General features: G+C 40.2%; 2 protein-coding genes across 2 annotated transcripts in view; one reads left to right on the forward strand and one right to left on the reverse strand.

The window, feature by feature from the left end:
• Nucleotides 1-12609, forward strand: part of plcb1 (phospholipase C beta 1) — a gene marked incomplete at its 5' end in the record, with an annotated part of 35101 nt that extends 22492 nt beyond the window's left edge. Inside the window, 16 exons of the mRNA XM_083897321.1 lie at nucleotides 47-131; nucleotides 507-631; nucleotides 1608-1762; nucleotides 2102-2269; nucleotides 2357-2456; nucleotides 2942-3046; nucleotides 4189-4301; nucleotides 4380-4530; nucleotides 5936-5989; nucleotides 6521-6698; nucleotides 6807-6933; nucleotides 10985-11061; nucleotides 11276-11365; nucleotides 11510-11567; nucleotides 11721-11807; nucleotides 12165-12609. Of these exons, the coding sequence (XP_083753447.1) occupies nucleotides 47-131; nucleotides 507-631; nucleotides 1608-1762; nucleotides 2102-2269; nucleotides 2357-2456; nucleotides 2942-3046; nucleotides 4189-4301; nucleotides 4380-4530; nucleotides 5936-5989; nucleotides 6521-6698; nucleotides 6807-6933; nucleotides 10985-11061; nucleotides 11276-11365; nucleotides 11510-11567; nucleotides 11721-11807; nucleotides 12165-12317 (1826 nt within the window). The 3' untranslated portion in view covers nucleotides 12318-12609. The remainder of the gene's footprint in view (nucleotides 1-46; nucleotides 132-506; nucleotides 632-1607; nucleotides 1763-2101; nucleotides 2270-2356; nucleotides 2457-2941; nucleotides 3047-4188; nucleotides 4302-4379; nucleotides 4531-5935; nucleotides 5990-6520; nucleotides 6699-6806; nucleotides 6934-10984; nucleotides 11062-11275; nucleotides 11366-11509; nucleotides 11568-11720; nucleotides 11808-12164) is intronic.
• On the reverse strand, nucleotides 8497-10089 carry LOC310933756 (tripartite motif-containing protein 16-like; the record flags this gene model as incomplete). Its single annotated transcript, XM_083897322.1, has 1 exon — nucleotides 8497-10089. Exon 1 carries the CDS (start codon nucleotides 10081-10083, stop codon nucleotides 8497-8499), a length of 1587 nt encoding a protein of 528 aa, XP_083753448.1. The 5' UTR covers nucleotides 10084-10089.
• Nucleotides 12610-13895: the final 1286 nt, after the last annotated feature.

The raw sequence follows: 13895 nt of genomic DNA on the forward strand, positions 1-13895 counted from the left end.
GTGTGTGTGTGTGTGTGTGTGTGTGTGTGTGCGTGCGTGTGCACAGAGGCAGCCCGCTGTTACCACATGTCGTCTTTTGTGGAGACCAAAGCTTTGGAGCATCTCACAAAGTCACCAGTGGAGTTTGTGGAGTATCCTTGGCAACAGTTGCTACAGTTACTCCATACTTTGGCAACTGCTTCTGTACTTTTCCCTATTTATTCCTCTTTTCATGCTTTTTATATAAACCTTCAAAAATCTGAATTATGGTTTTAAGAAGTTTAATTCTATTTTACCAGTGTGTAGCAGTACATTTTACTTACAGGTGATGGTGTAATAAGTGGATAAACATGCTTTTGTAGTCTTTTCCATACAGTTATATGTTAACTTTACATGTACATGGTTACAATTCATATAATGTTTATTTTGGCTTTGTACTTTTACAATGGGACTTGGGTCTCCCATGTTTGACTGTGAAATATGAAAATAATTTGACATGAAACTGTCCTTGACCTCACGTTAACCAGATATAATAAATCCCAGCTGAGTCGCATCTACCCAAAAGGAACAAGAGTCGACTCGTCAAACTTTATGCCTCAGCTCTTCTGGAATGCTGGATGTCAACTGGTGGCTCTCAACTACCAAACCATTGGTAAAGTATTCTGGATTCAGGAGCCTCTCTTACTCTACTTGGTTAATGTGTCAGTATGAACAGTTGATGTCGATTAAGGCTGTTATTGTTAAACTCTGCTACAGTAGGAGAACACTGGCATATTTGTTGACCTAAAAGTGCAAGAAATTGATCCAACTATCTTTAGAGCTTAAAGGGATACTTCACCGATTTGAATGTGGCTTTGTATTGCTAGAATAGCAGGAGTATTTTTTGGAAAATGTGCTTCCCTCCCTCAGTTTTTCCATGACTTGTAAAAAAATCTGTTTTCCCTTATCCAAATGTGCCCTACTATGAGTCAAATGACGCGTTTTGCATCACAGTAGGGCAAATTTTGAAAATGGAAAACAGATTTTTTTACAACTCAGTGAAAAACTGAGGGAGGGAAGCACATTTTCTAAAAAAAATACTACTGCTATTCTAGCAATACAAAGCCACCTTCAAATCGGTGAAGTATCCCTTTAATATCTTCTATTTAGTTAAATTTCAAAGTACTATTTTAAGATCTTAGAGTGGATGTTCCTCTCCTCCTGTGTTTGTTTTTATATTTTATGTTCAGCCTTGTGCTTTCAGATCAGGGTTAGACAATATATATCCTGTATTATTGAGAACCAGACTTGTCACCTAACTTTTGCCCCAAGGCAGGAAACTTTGACCGAACACAGAGCCGTTTAGAGAGCGCAGCAGGGCACTCCTATTGGCTGGTTAAGAGTTGCACAATAAATAGCTACAAGCAGTAAACTTTTTTAGTTTCAGATTGAGTTGTATGCCTTTTCAAGCCAGTTCAGCACCAGGTCACTTAACACCAGTGAAGAAAAATTAACAACAGTTTAACTTTAGAAACCATGGAAACTATGGCAACTGCAACAATCGCAATGCATCATCATTGAGCCAAACTGCGGCTCAATGGCCTTTTATCTCCTTTATTAATGAGAGTAACATAAGCTTCCTGTTGCAGATTTATCCACGCAGCTGAATCTCTCCATGTTTGAGTACAACGGTCGCAGCGGCTACAGACTGAAGCCAGAGTTCATGAGACGCCCAGACAAGCACTTTGACCCCTTCACTGAAAACACAGTGGACGGCATCGTGGCAAACACTCTTTGTGTGAAGGTGCGACCTGTTGTAGTTTCCCGTTGTTAAAGTCCTACACCAAAACAAATTTGTGCCCTCTTTGTATGTGTGAAAACAGCAGCCATTTTGACTGGTCACAATAGGAAAATCACAGGTATAAATAATCATTCAGCCTCATTAGTTTCAGGATGTACGCAGGTTATCTTTCTCGCCGATTTACATGACCTGAATTGAACCAAAAACCGTGCTTTTTCCTGCAAAGACATGTCAAAATAGTTACAGTGAAAATGAACTACTGCTTTATATACTGTTATATTGTAGTATGCGTGTCTTTACTCATTTTTTTCTGGCTGTTTTATTGGTTTCTTCATGTCCTAGGTGATTTCTGGCCAGTTCCTGACTGAGCGGCGGGTGGGCGTGTACGTGGAGGTGGAGATGTTTGGACTTCCTGTGGACACTAGGAGGAAAGCACTGAAGACCAAGACCTCTCATAACAACAACGCCATCAACCCAGTGTGGGACGAAGAGCCAATCGTCTTTAAAAAGGTGACACAGTAACAGTGGACTAAGAGGGATTAAGAGCTCAGTAGAGTCCAGCTTCACACTAATAATGTTTACTTTAACTATCAACAGGTGATTCTCCCGACTCTGGCCTCTCTGAGAATCGCTGCTTTTGAGGAAGGAGGAAAGTTTATTGGTCATCGGATTATTCCTGTGACAGCCATTAGACCAGGTCATTTCATTTATGTTATTTATCTGTTAATGAAGCACCAATGTTGGGGTTGTAACTTTTTTTGACTTGTTCCTGGACTGGGTTTGGAATGAATTCGGTCAAATACAAAGGTAGAAATGAACACATTTATGCACAAATGTTGCTTATCATTATTTTATACATGAACTCAATGTATTTATGCTTCCTTTCCCCATTTCCTTTTATGTGCATATAAACCCACTGAAGTATCTGTTACATTATTCAGAAACTGGAAGTCTGTCCTACTCGCCTGCCGACTTCCTCTCTCCTACTGAGTTCAAAACCGCTTTTAGAACAGTGTGCAGAAAAATGTCAGTCAGCACTTTGAATGAGATCACTGGTAATTTTTCAGTGACATCTAATCACTAGATGACTGAAGTTTGATGTCAACTGTTTCTGCCTGACTTTTTGTCCCCCGAAATATTTCCATGTAAAGCCTGAATAATGTTGATAAATCTTTCATTTAGGTTATCGTTACATCGGCTTGAGGAATGAGAAAAATCAGTCTTTGGTTTTACCAGCTGTGTTCGTCTACATCGAGGTCAAAGACTATGTCCCGGACACATTTGCAGGTAAAAAAAAAAAAAAAAAATTAATTTTAATTTATTTTGATTTAACTGAACTACACACACAATTTTCCTGAGCACATTTATGATTTCTGCTCTTTTGAATCGAATAACCCAGCGGCTTGTTCTCTATTTAATTCTTTAAAGTAATACAATCTCAGAGGCCATTGGCTGTTTTGTTTGTTATGGGCTTTTGCTACAGATGTTATCCAGACCAATGTCTTCTTTACAGTCTGATGAGTAAAGTGAGATGCAACAACAGACTCGCTGGTTAGAGCTGATGTCATCAACTGTTTTTTTTTTTACTTTTCTGCAACTACAGAGTTGTTGGTTAATTTCTATTAACAGCTATCTGCATATCAATGTACATACATTAAAATGCTGGTAACATGGATGCAGTTCAGACTACAAAAGTTAAACTAAAAGTGCTTCTGGCCCAAAGTATTGTCCCTCGGCAATAGATTCACATTGAGAAAGTGTTTTCTGTGTTGTGAATAAATACAGCACAGCATGAATAAAACCTAGGCCAGCAGCAATAGTGTTTTAACAAATTAAAATGAAGAAAAGTCAATAGTTGTACATAAAAAAAAACAATGTAGCTGTACACAAACAACAGATTTTGCGTGCTAAATTGGAAATTTGAACAGAATAAAACATATTTAAAAACAAAAAATGGAAACTACTGTATGTACAGGTAACTCCTGCAACAATGCAAGTGAAATTACTGTCATAACCACATGTTGGCTCTGACGTGCAACTTCTCTGCATTCAGAAACCGCTGCAATTTATCCGATAGCACAAACTACTGCGTATTTATGGGAATGCAAAGTGTGTTAATGTTGTACATGTTGTGAAAAGCAGCATAGAATTTAAATTCCTTTGGGATTGAAAAAGTCAGCACTAATGTCCATTATAAGATGTTTTTGTCTGAAAAAAGCAGTATTAGCTGGGATTGGAATTGAGGTTTAAACAGAAACTAAATTAATATGGATTGCTTTATTATATTATGAGAAATGACTTATATTGCTGAGAAGTGCTGAGAAATTTGATAGAATAAATAATATATATCGGCTTCTTTGATAAGGAAAAGGAACACAGATTTAAAACACAACTAATCACTTTGTATTCATGTCCACTTTCTTCTCCAGATGTGATAGAGGCTCTGTCCAACCCGATTCGATATGTCAACCTCCTGGAGCAGAGGTCTAAACAGCTGGCGGCACTGACACTGGAGGACGGGGAGGAGGACACACAGACTGAGGTCAGTCCAGTTTCTACTGTTTCTTCGCTCTGTGTTGAAAAAGGAACTGCGGCGATAATTCTTCTCATTATTCTTTAGGATGAAGTTGAAACCTGTGCGGAGCGTAAGACTGATCTGAAATCAGCACCACTGGAAAATGGACTCAGCCCCGCCGCTGGTCCTGCAGGACACACGCCCACTGTCATGACGCCAAAAGCTTCCTCGGCCAATCAGCAAGCCGCGGTTTCAGGTACAGACAAGGAATGGCACAAATCTGGATCTCACTTTCTCAGGCTTAAAAGCGCCATATGTAAGAATGTGGCCAAAACCGGTTACTACACTCAAATTCCGCCATTGTAGCTCAGATGTAACTGGCAGCCCGTGGTTGCTCGGCAGCTGAGACTCTACTGTCTGCAATGATTGGTAGACGGCGGTAGGTGGCGCCACATGCCAAAACATGATTTCAAAACATAAACATGATTTGCAGCCTAATATATATTTTTTAATGCAAATATTTTGGCTGTACTGTTGTAGTTGGTGAGGTCAGTTTGTTATATGAACATTCTTTCCTGTCTCTGTGACATATTAGGAGGATTTTATGGCCAGTTGCTTTAGATTTATTACATAATTCACCTTTAAGTCTACGTTCACACTGTATACCATTACAGATCAGATTTGACACACAAATGGGATCTCTGTGTCACTGAAGAAGCACAGTTCCGATTTGAATCAGATGACATCAGCCTGGTCATATGAATGTAGTCTTGAATGTCTTCATTGATGTGACTCACATTGGACTTGATTTTGATTCTGAGTCAACACAGAAATCTGATTGTTACTTCTAATCAGACTTGAGTCACTTCATGATGTGACTAAACAGTCATATTGGAATCCATGCAGCTGTTTGCCTGTACTCCTGCAGTGAGCGTTGTTGTCAGAGTTTATTGGATTATTGGTTAGTTTATCGTTTGTAGTTTATTGGATTATTGGAGGTTCCCCACAACAGTTGAAAGAAAATCAGTGATGCCGCCTTTGTTACTTACGCCCCTAAACTTTGGAACACACCACCCTTAGATATCAGGGAAGTCAGCTCACTGAATATTTTTTTAAAAAGACTTTTTACTCATCCTTCCACTAGCTCCTTTTTATTCCACCATGTGTTGTGTTTTATTTGCATTTTTGGTTTATTTTAAAGTTGAAACAGGGTTTTAACCTCGTGACTCTAGACTTTTTCCGATTTTATTCTACGCTGTGTTGTATTTTACTGTTTTACCTCAAAGTTAAAACAAGGTTTTTTACTTTTTGACTTTAGACTTTTACTTTTCATTCCACCCTGTGTTGTGTTTTATTGTTGTTTTTGCTTTTTTAATGTTATTTTCCTTTTATTGTGAAGCACTGGTCTTCAATTCTGTTTCAGGTCACTTTCATATGTGTTCAGTGTGAACAGCAAGAGCAATCAGAAGGAAGGAATCAGAAATTCAAATTCTTTTTTTTTTGTCTCTGATTTGGACCAGATATGACAGTAACCAAAAACCAAATGTGGACAACTTGATCCTGCATTCATTCTGAACATTGATTACTTAAAGGTTTTTGTCTTAATCATGACATTACCCGTTGTTTTAATGCTAATGTTTCTTTTCTCTTCTCTATTTCAGATGCAGCCAAACCAGCAGCAAGGAGTGAAGATCTGGTTCTAAGTGTTTTGATAGGTCAGTAAAACCATTGCACTCTTGAAAAAGTTAGTTTGTTGGTATAATCAATATTTATTAAATGTTCAATGTGACTTAGGTTTTCTTCTTGTGTATGTCAGGATAATTTTAGAGTGAATAGAATTACCGTAAAACAGCAACAACATCATGTCAGCTTAATGACAAACTACAGTGCAGCAAAGAAAAACCGTGTTATTGAATATCGAAGTGAAAAAAACTGAAGTTATAAAACCCAAACGGACTAAAATAAGCTTAATATGCCAAATATAAATAAATAATACTGTTAAAAAAAACTGTATATTTTTTCTAAAAGTATCTCTGGTTAATTGATGATGGACATTTTATTCATATAATCGAGTCCACATCTGCTTTCCCTTTGTTCCAGGAACAATTAGCAGCCGAATTGTTGTTTGACAAGAAAATTATAAAATACAAAATAATGTAGTATAAGTGACATTAATAAATCCCCCAGTAACAGAAGCAACAAAAACAGTCTGATTCATTCTGATTTTTTTTTTTTTTTTTCCACAGATGTCCCAGTGAGCACCATGGACAGTCTGCAGCAGACCAAGATTTACCAGAAGGACCAGAGACGTCAATTTAAAGAGCTGAGGGAGTTAGTGAGACGGCATCAGAAGAAAACCTCTGAGCTGCTGCGAGAGCTCAACAACAAGTACAAGAAAACAGCCAGGCAGTGCAGCAAGAGTCGGTATGCACACGTGATGAGTTCACAGGAAACACATCAGGTCACTGGGACTGATTCTGATATAAAAGTCAGCTGAAAAATCCAGAATGTGTGTGTATCTGTGCTCATCAGGGGCTCGGATTGTGAGAAAGACGAACGCCTGCAGCAGCTGAGCGACGAGCAGCAGCAGCAGCTTCTGGCTCTGAGGCAGGAACAGTACTACAGTCAGAAGTACCTGCAGAGGGAACATATCAAAATGGTAAAGTCTTGACCAGCTCATTTAAAATTCTCTCTCTGTTGGCAGCAGTTTTGTCTGTATGAACTTGTTGATTTAAATATTGAAGTCAAATTTATTTTGACAATATCGATTCATCGGGCACTGGAAAAAAGTAACTGGCAGCCGGTAGTGAGTAGAAACGTTGAGAATTTGCAGATCTACAAATCAGGCTCCTATTGGACACTTGGATACTTTATTGTTGCGGAGATTTGATTATCAGGTGAGACGACCAAGGACGGACTTTCTGGATTCAGTGATGAGTTAAGTTGAAAAGGTTGGAAACCGCTCAGATCTGAGCAGAACTGAGACAATGCCAAGCACGAACAAGGAGATGTTAACAGTTGGGTACTTCAAGCTGCTTGTGAATCCCAGAGTTATGCTATATCTAAGTTTTGGAGAAATGGGAGAGAGGAGTGAGACATCAGGTTTACGATATCCAGCATTTTCCTCTGCTGACACCAAGAGTCGACGTTGGGGGGGGACTGTGTTATTGGTCCTCTGCCCCAGTTAGGTTATGTACAACAAAGATATAATGAAGAAAACTCTGTACACAAATGATGGGTGTCAGGGTTACACAGAGGCCTCTGTGATTTGCGAGTTGCAGCTGGCCTGAGTTGTTAGGTTTGTGAGTTGCTAATTAAAAGAAGGCCGAATGATACGTTTTTCTCTTACATTTATCATCTATTTTCCTCTAAATGGGAACATAACTTACATATTCTATTAAAGCAGACAAATGAGACCATTAACTCACTTACTGACCCTGTAAATCAAGTAAGAAGAAGGATTGTTTTCCCATAGACTTCCATTCAAACAGAATACTTTTTGCAACCAGGAGTCGCCCCCTTGTGGCTATTGAGTGTATTGTTATTTCTAAATTGGCTTGAGGTACATAACAGAAAGACATAATACATTTTTTTTTCTTTTTTAATACAGTCTATACAAATCCCATGAGAGGGAGTTTGATGAGAACATGAAATCTGGAAATTGTAAGTCTGTGTAGATTTCCATTTAAATCAGTAGGGGGTTTTTTTCTCTGCTGATGGTGTTGGATGGTGTGTTTTTTTTGATGAAAACAGATGCCTGCTTCAGCTGACATACAACACGTGAACAAAAAATATATTATAATGATAATATTAATACAAAGTTTCAAATATAGACTTCTGTAGAAATGTTGATGCACTCTGTGTTTCTGCTTCATGGTGCAAATCAATCTGCTGTCAAACACTGGGTAGTTTTTATGCAATTGTACTTTAATTATTTAAACTTCATATCAAAAAGACAATACAATCATTACCAATGTCAAAAAGGCGATGGCAGTTTTTGTCACACCACTTCTGAACATGGCATTAGTTCAACTGTGATTTTGTACATTTATCTTATAGGAATTGTTCACAATTCTTTCATTATTGTGATACTTTCTACTCAGTATGTCATTTAAAGAAGTTCTGGTGACAATGTAAAAGCTTGCATTGGTTTCAAAGCTATTGTGATGTGAATAAATCACATGCTAAGGCGAATACACTCTGCACCTTAAACACATCAGGTCTATTTAAGTTTACAGAACTCAGCTGCGCATCCAGGATGATTCAGTTCAACTCCAGCATAGAGAGGCTGAGTGAATGTGGTCTGAACTTTGTGGAGGAGAGTCATGGTGTCAGAGACGCTGTAGAAGGACAGAGTACCTGCACTGTGATCCAGGTACACTCCCACTCTGGAGCACACAGGACCTGAGACTTCAGTGGCTGAACTGGCATGATGAAGTGTAAAGATATCGTCACAATCTAAAGACCAAGATTTTTTACTGCATCCAAATCTATACTTATATGAGCTCCCTGCTATCTGGGCCCTCTTGTATGCAACTGCTACACCAACTATTTCTTCTTCTTCTGCCTCTTCTCCTCTCGTCCACTCCACCTCCCAGTAACAACGTCCAGTCAGACTCTCTCGACTCAGGACCTGATGCCAATAACTGAATCTGTCTGGGTGATCAGCGTAAGACAGCGGTTTACTCATGAGAGTGACTTTTCTGTTGTCCTTAGCTAACAACAGATATTTGTTCACGGTGTTTGGATCCATAGTGATTTCCTTTGAATTTTGTAAGAATCCAGCTCTGGTCTTGGGCTCTGATGGTGACAATAAAACATCATCTGGAGTCACTGTCGGTGAAATGTTTCTCCATGTCTCAGTCAGAACATCCTGTATTTGAGCTCTAACCTGTGACACGGCTGCTGTCACTTCCTCAAAGTATCTCAGAGGACGAACATCGATGCTGAATGATTGCGTAGATAGACAGAGTGTTGACAGTGAGGAGTAGCTGAGTAGAAACTGGTTGTGATCCTGTGTATTTGACAGCTGTTTCAGTTCAGCATGTTTGCTCTTCAGCTCAGTGATCTCCTGCTGCAGCTTCTCCTGAAGATCTTTGACTCGACTCACTTCACTCTTCTGCTGTGGTCTGATCTGCTGCATCAATTCAGAGCTTCCTTTCTCCAGGACACGGATCAGCTCAGTGCAGATCTTCGCACCGTCCTCCACCGCTTTATCAGCAGAGTGATTGACAGCCTCCACTTCCTGTTCTAGCTTCTTCTCATCTTCCTCTCTGTCCTTGAGTGTTTGTTCAATCTTTTCTAGACTCACCTCCACCTCTTTCTGTCTCTCCATTCTTTCTGCTGTGGCTGTGACTGTGTCATGGCCTTTATGTTGATCCACAGAGCACAGATAGCAGATGCACTGCTGATCAGTGCGGCAGAACATCCTCATCACCTCATCATGATGAGAGCAGATGTTCTCCTGGAGCTTCATAGAGGGGTTCCTCCCGGTGCAGACATCACAGGCAACATCTTCAGACCCAGCAAAGCAATGATCAGGAGAAGCAGCTTCTAGTCCAGTCTTCTTCAGCTCCTCCACTAACACTGCTAACATGGTGTTTTTCATCAGAAGAGGCCGAGGCTCGAAAGCGTGCCTACAGTCAGGGCAGTGGTAGACTTTCTTCTCCTCCTCTGTGTCCAAGTGTTTTTTAATGCAGTCCATACAGTAGCTGTGTCCACAGGGAATAGATACTGGATCCTTAGGTAGATCCAGACAGATCGAACAGCAAAAAGTTTCCTGTTCCAGCTGAACTCCTTTCTGCGCCATTTCACCTCTCAGTTACAAAGAATGTGTGTTTCACTTTCCCAGAAGCGGAACCAGTTTGAGCTGTGATCTCTCCATGTGCTTGTGCAGTGAAAGGGGGGCCGTCACTTCCTGAATATCACCACGTGTTGGATCCACCCATCAGATCTAAGGGGGGCGGGAACAATGAATTCATGTGGACAGACTGGAGCTCGGTGTGTTTGTTCTAGGAAGAAAGGCAGCACTTTTAACATTAAAGGCCACATTATACTTCTCCGACTGCGTAATGCGTTATCCGTCTGCGTCACCACGTACGTAGACCACTCGAGCCTTTATACTTCTGCGTCATGGTGACGGATAGGCGCTGCAATTTCCCGCCCGATCAGTAGGGGTCGCTGCGCAAGGTTGTTGTGCTTTTGGCTACAGTGAGCAATGGCGTCCGAGGGAGAAAGACTGTTGTTGTTGAAACAGTGGCCGTTTGTCACTATTCTGTGTCCCGGAACGCAGTTTTAAGATAATTTGAGATGAGAAATTGGCCATTTAGAGTCTAAACATGTGCTGTGTGTGTTAAGATATGACGTATTTATAGTTCGGCAGCGACGAAGTCGGCGGTGTTCAGCTCCGCCCTCTGTGAACGCTCGGTGCTCACTGTGTGAGCCGGCACAGAGCAGCTTCGCTCGGCCTGTCCTGAGGACCAATCGCAGCTCTTGCCGTCTCCTTTGTCCCTTGACGGAGTGACGGACACTTAAAAATTTAAAATGCTGGTTATTTAATAAATACATTCAAACATGTATTTATTAAAAAGCTTAGATTCTTTGCTGCCCAATAATCCAGGTGTTTAACGTACCTTTGTGTGTATCGTATATGTTTTGGGTGCGACTGTAAAGAGGGACTGTTGTGAACCCCAGTTTTCTGTTTCTTCCAGCTGACAGATCGAATCAGCAGTCTGGCTGAGGAGAGTCACAACAGACAGATGAGGAAACTCAAAGACATTTGCGACAAGTAAGAGACAAGTCTGTGACTGAAGAATCCAAGTTTAGTTTTAATATTTGTAAAAGCAAAAGTGAAATAGAACTTCAACTTGAAAAATAGAGCCTTACCTTTGAGATTCCAGCATCTCATATTTTTTGCATAACTCTGTGTGGGCAAACTTTTACTGCACAATGTCAGCACAACATAATACAGTGTTGCTGTAATGTTTCTCCTGCTGCTGTAGGGAGAAAAAAGAGCTGAAGAGACAGATGGATCGAAGGAGAACGGAGAAGATCAACCAAGCGAAGACCAAAGAGAAACATCTGGCTGAGGAGTACGATCCATAAATACACCGACACCACACCCGATACAATCCCCGCTGTCGCTCCTGCATCTGCTTTATGCACAGATTCATCCAGCTCAGTTTGTCAGATTTGCCCCAAACTGGACTGAGCTCAATCCCTCTGTCTGTTCACAGGGAGAAGATTGAGATCAATAAGTCCTATGTCAATGAAGTCGTCCAGAACATAAAACGGGTGAGCACAGGATGATAGGTCAAAGGATTTTGTTTCGAGATGATAATGAAATTTATATGGACGCAACATCATGTCTGTGTCTTGCTGTAGCTGTGCGTCTCAGCCTGCAACTATAAAACTCTCCATACTGTCCATCTGTTACTCTGTCTCCAGCTTGAGGAGACGCAGGTGAAGCGCCACGATCAGCTGGTGGAACAACACAACAAGCTGCTGCAGGAGATACAAGACCAGAAACCAAAGGTAAAACATAAATTCGGTTTGTGAAGTCCATTTATCACTTTGGTGAAATACACCACCTATACCTCCTTGAACATTTCAAACACAAATGGGATTACTCTGGGAGAATGTCTTCTGCACTGAGCTGCTGTTGTCTCAGCACCTTCACATTCAGTCAAAATGTAAAGAACATCGGTCTCAAATGAAAGAATCCTCCTCCTCTGTGGCTGTGGTGGAAAATACATTTTCCTTATGTTCACTTACCTCAACATACTCATTCCTGTGATATAATTTCACCTTGTGACCTTAAGGCTATGTTTTTAATATGTTTTTCTCTTACAGTAGTAAGTTCTGATTCACTCTTTCCTCGTCCTCCTCCAGCTGCAGGATGCCGTGGAGGCAGAGTTTCAGGAAAAGTTCCAGCGCTTGCCGGGAGAGATTCAAGACTTCCTGCAGGACAGGAAAACAGAGGTCAGAGGTCACAGCAAGTCCCGACCATCGACCCCTCACGAAACTCTGTCAGAGGACGACTAAGGAGGAGGCTGGAGAATGAGAAAGGGATTGTTGAAAGGATATTTAGAGAATAAAAGAGATGTGGAAGACGATGAAGACTGTTACTTTTTAATGAGCGAATATTTTGGTTTTTGTTTTTTTTTTCAATTCCATCCTCGCATGCACTTTTCTGCACGTCAGCATTTTTATTTAAAACTCATCTGGTCTTATTTGCCGTTACTTTAACTGAAATCCAATGGTTTGTACTGCATGATCTATCTGTTATCATTGCTGGTTAGTATGATATCTAGCTAGCGATATCTATCTATCTTTATCTGACACACATTTGAGGATCATACATCAGACTTGATGTCTGTCTATTTTATATGCACATGGAGAAAGCATGAAGTCACTATGAATATAAACAACACATTACACACATACTTTTTAGTCACTTAAAGTCCACAGAGGTCTAAGCGATATAAATATCCATAATCCGCCCATAATCCCAGTGGTACGCACCGTTCCGATGCTTTCATTTGTGTGCAAACTTATGTGGCATCAGGTGCCATCATATGGCAGACCAACACAGACGCTGGTTATTCTGCAGGCATGTGTGCATGAGTTGAGCGTGTGCACAACTCTCTGTGAACATGGAACACAAAGAGCAGCTAGGCTTTAAGGCCACAGCAACAAACTATTTCAAAATATCAGTGTTTCCACAAATACGTTTCCACTCAAAATGTGATCTGTTGACTTCTGGGTAACTTCACTGATGGTGGCATCTACGCATTTCTTCTTCTCCTCCATCCTCATGAAAGCGCATTAAAATCTGTCCTCATGTAATCACATTACTGGGGCCCCGTCCATTTTATTCTTTATTCTTATTTCATTTTTAAACCATTGTTTTATTGGTCACCCCTGTGACTTGTGAGCTCGTATGAAATCATATTTATACTGTAGATTGATTTAGGGTGAGGACATCGTCTTATAAATGGACGTCTCTTTTTGGAATAATCACTAGTTTATTTATTGACTTATTTATTGATATTTTAGGAAGAAAAATAATCTCATATTATCCAATCTCCTACCATAGCATGACACATTAACACAGATATTTATGCATCCTCACTCTTACCTTTTTTTTGTATCATTTTTAAGGTTATATTATGTTCCCTGATTCGTAGCAGCAACATCCCAAAGGTTCCCTGAGACTCGTGGGTCTGACAGTTGTAACAGTGTGGAGGGACCAAAGAGTCTGCTGGCGCTGCATGATTTATTTGTTTTGGTTTTTCGTGTTCAACATAGTAATCTTATTTATTTGCTGTGTTATTTTTGGGGGGATGATAATTGAGTAACTTATGAAGCCGATTCAGAATGAAATGAATAAATTTGATCGACAAGAACATGATGTATTCAAACATTTCCCATCTCTTGTTTTCTCTCCACAGACATAACAATGAAGGCATGTGTCGCTTTTAACAACTTTTTTCTAGAGAGCCTTTTTTTCTTCTTCTTCTTTTTATGGATTTAAGCCACTGGTGAGTGAGTCTAACAAATCTGACCATGATCTGTACCTGACCAGTCAGAAATGTCACCTCCACTTCGGTTCTCACAGCT

Source organism: Microchirus variegatus (genome assembly GCF_963457635.1).
Source record: "Microchirus variegatus genome assembly, chromosome: 11".
NCBI classification, from domain to species: Eukaryota; Metazoa; Chordata; class Actinopteri; order Pleuronectiformes; family Soleidae; genus Microchirus; species Microchirus variegatus.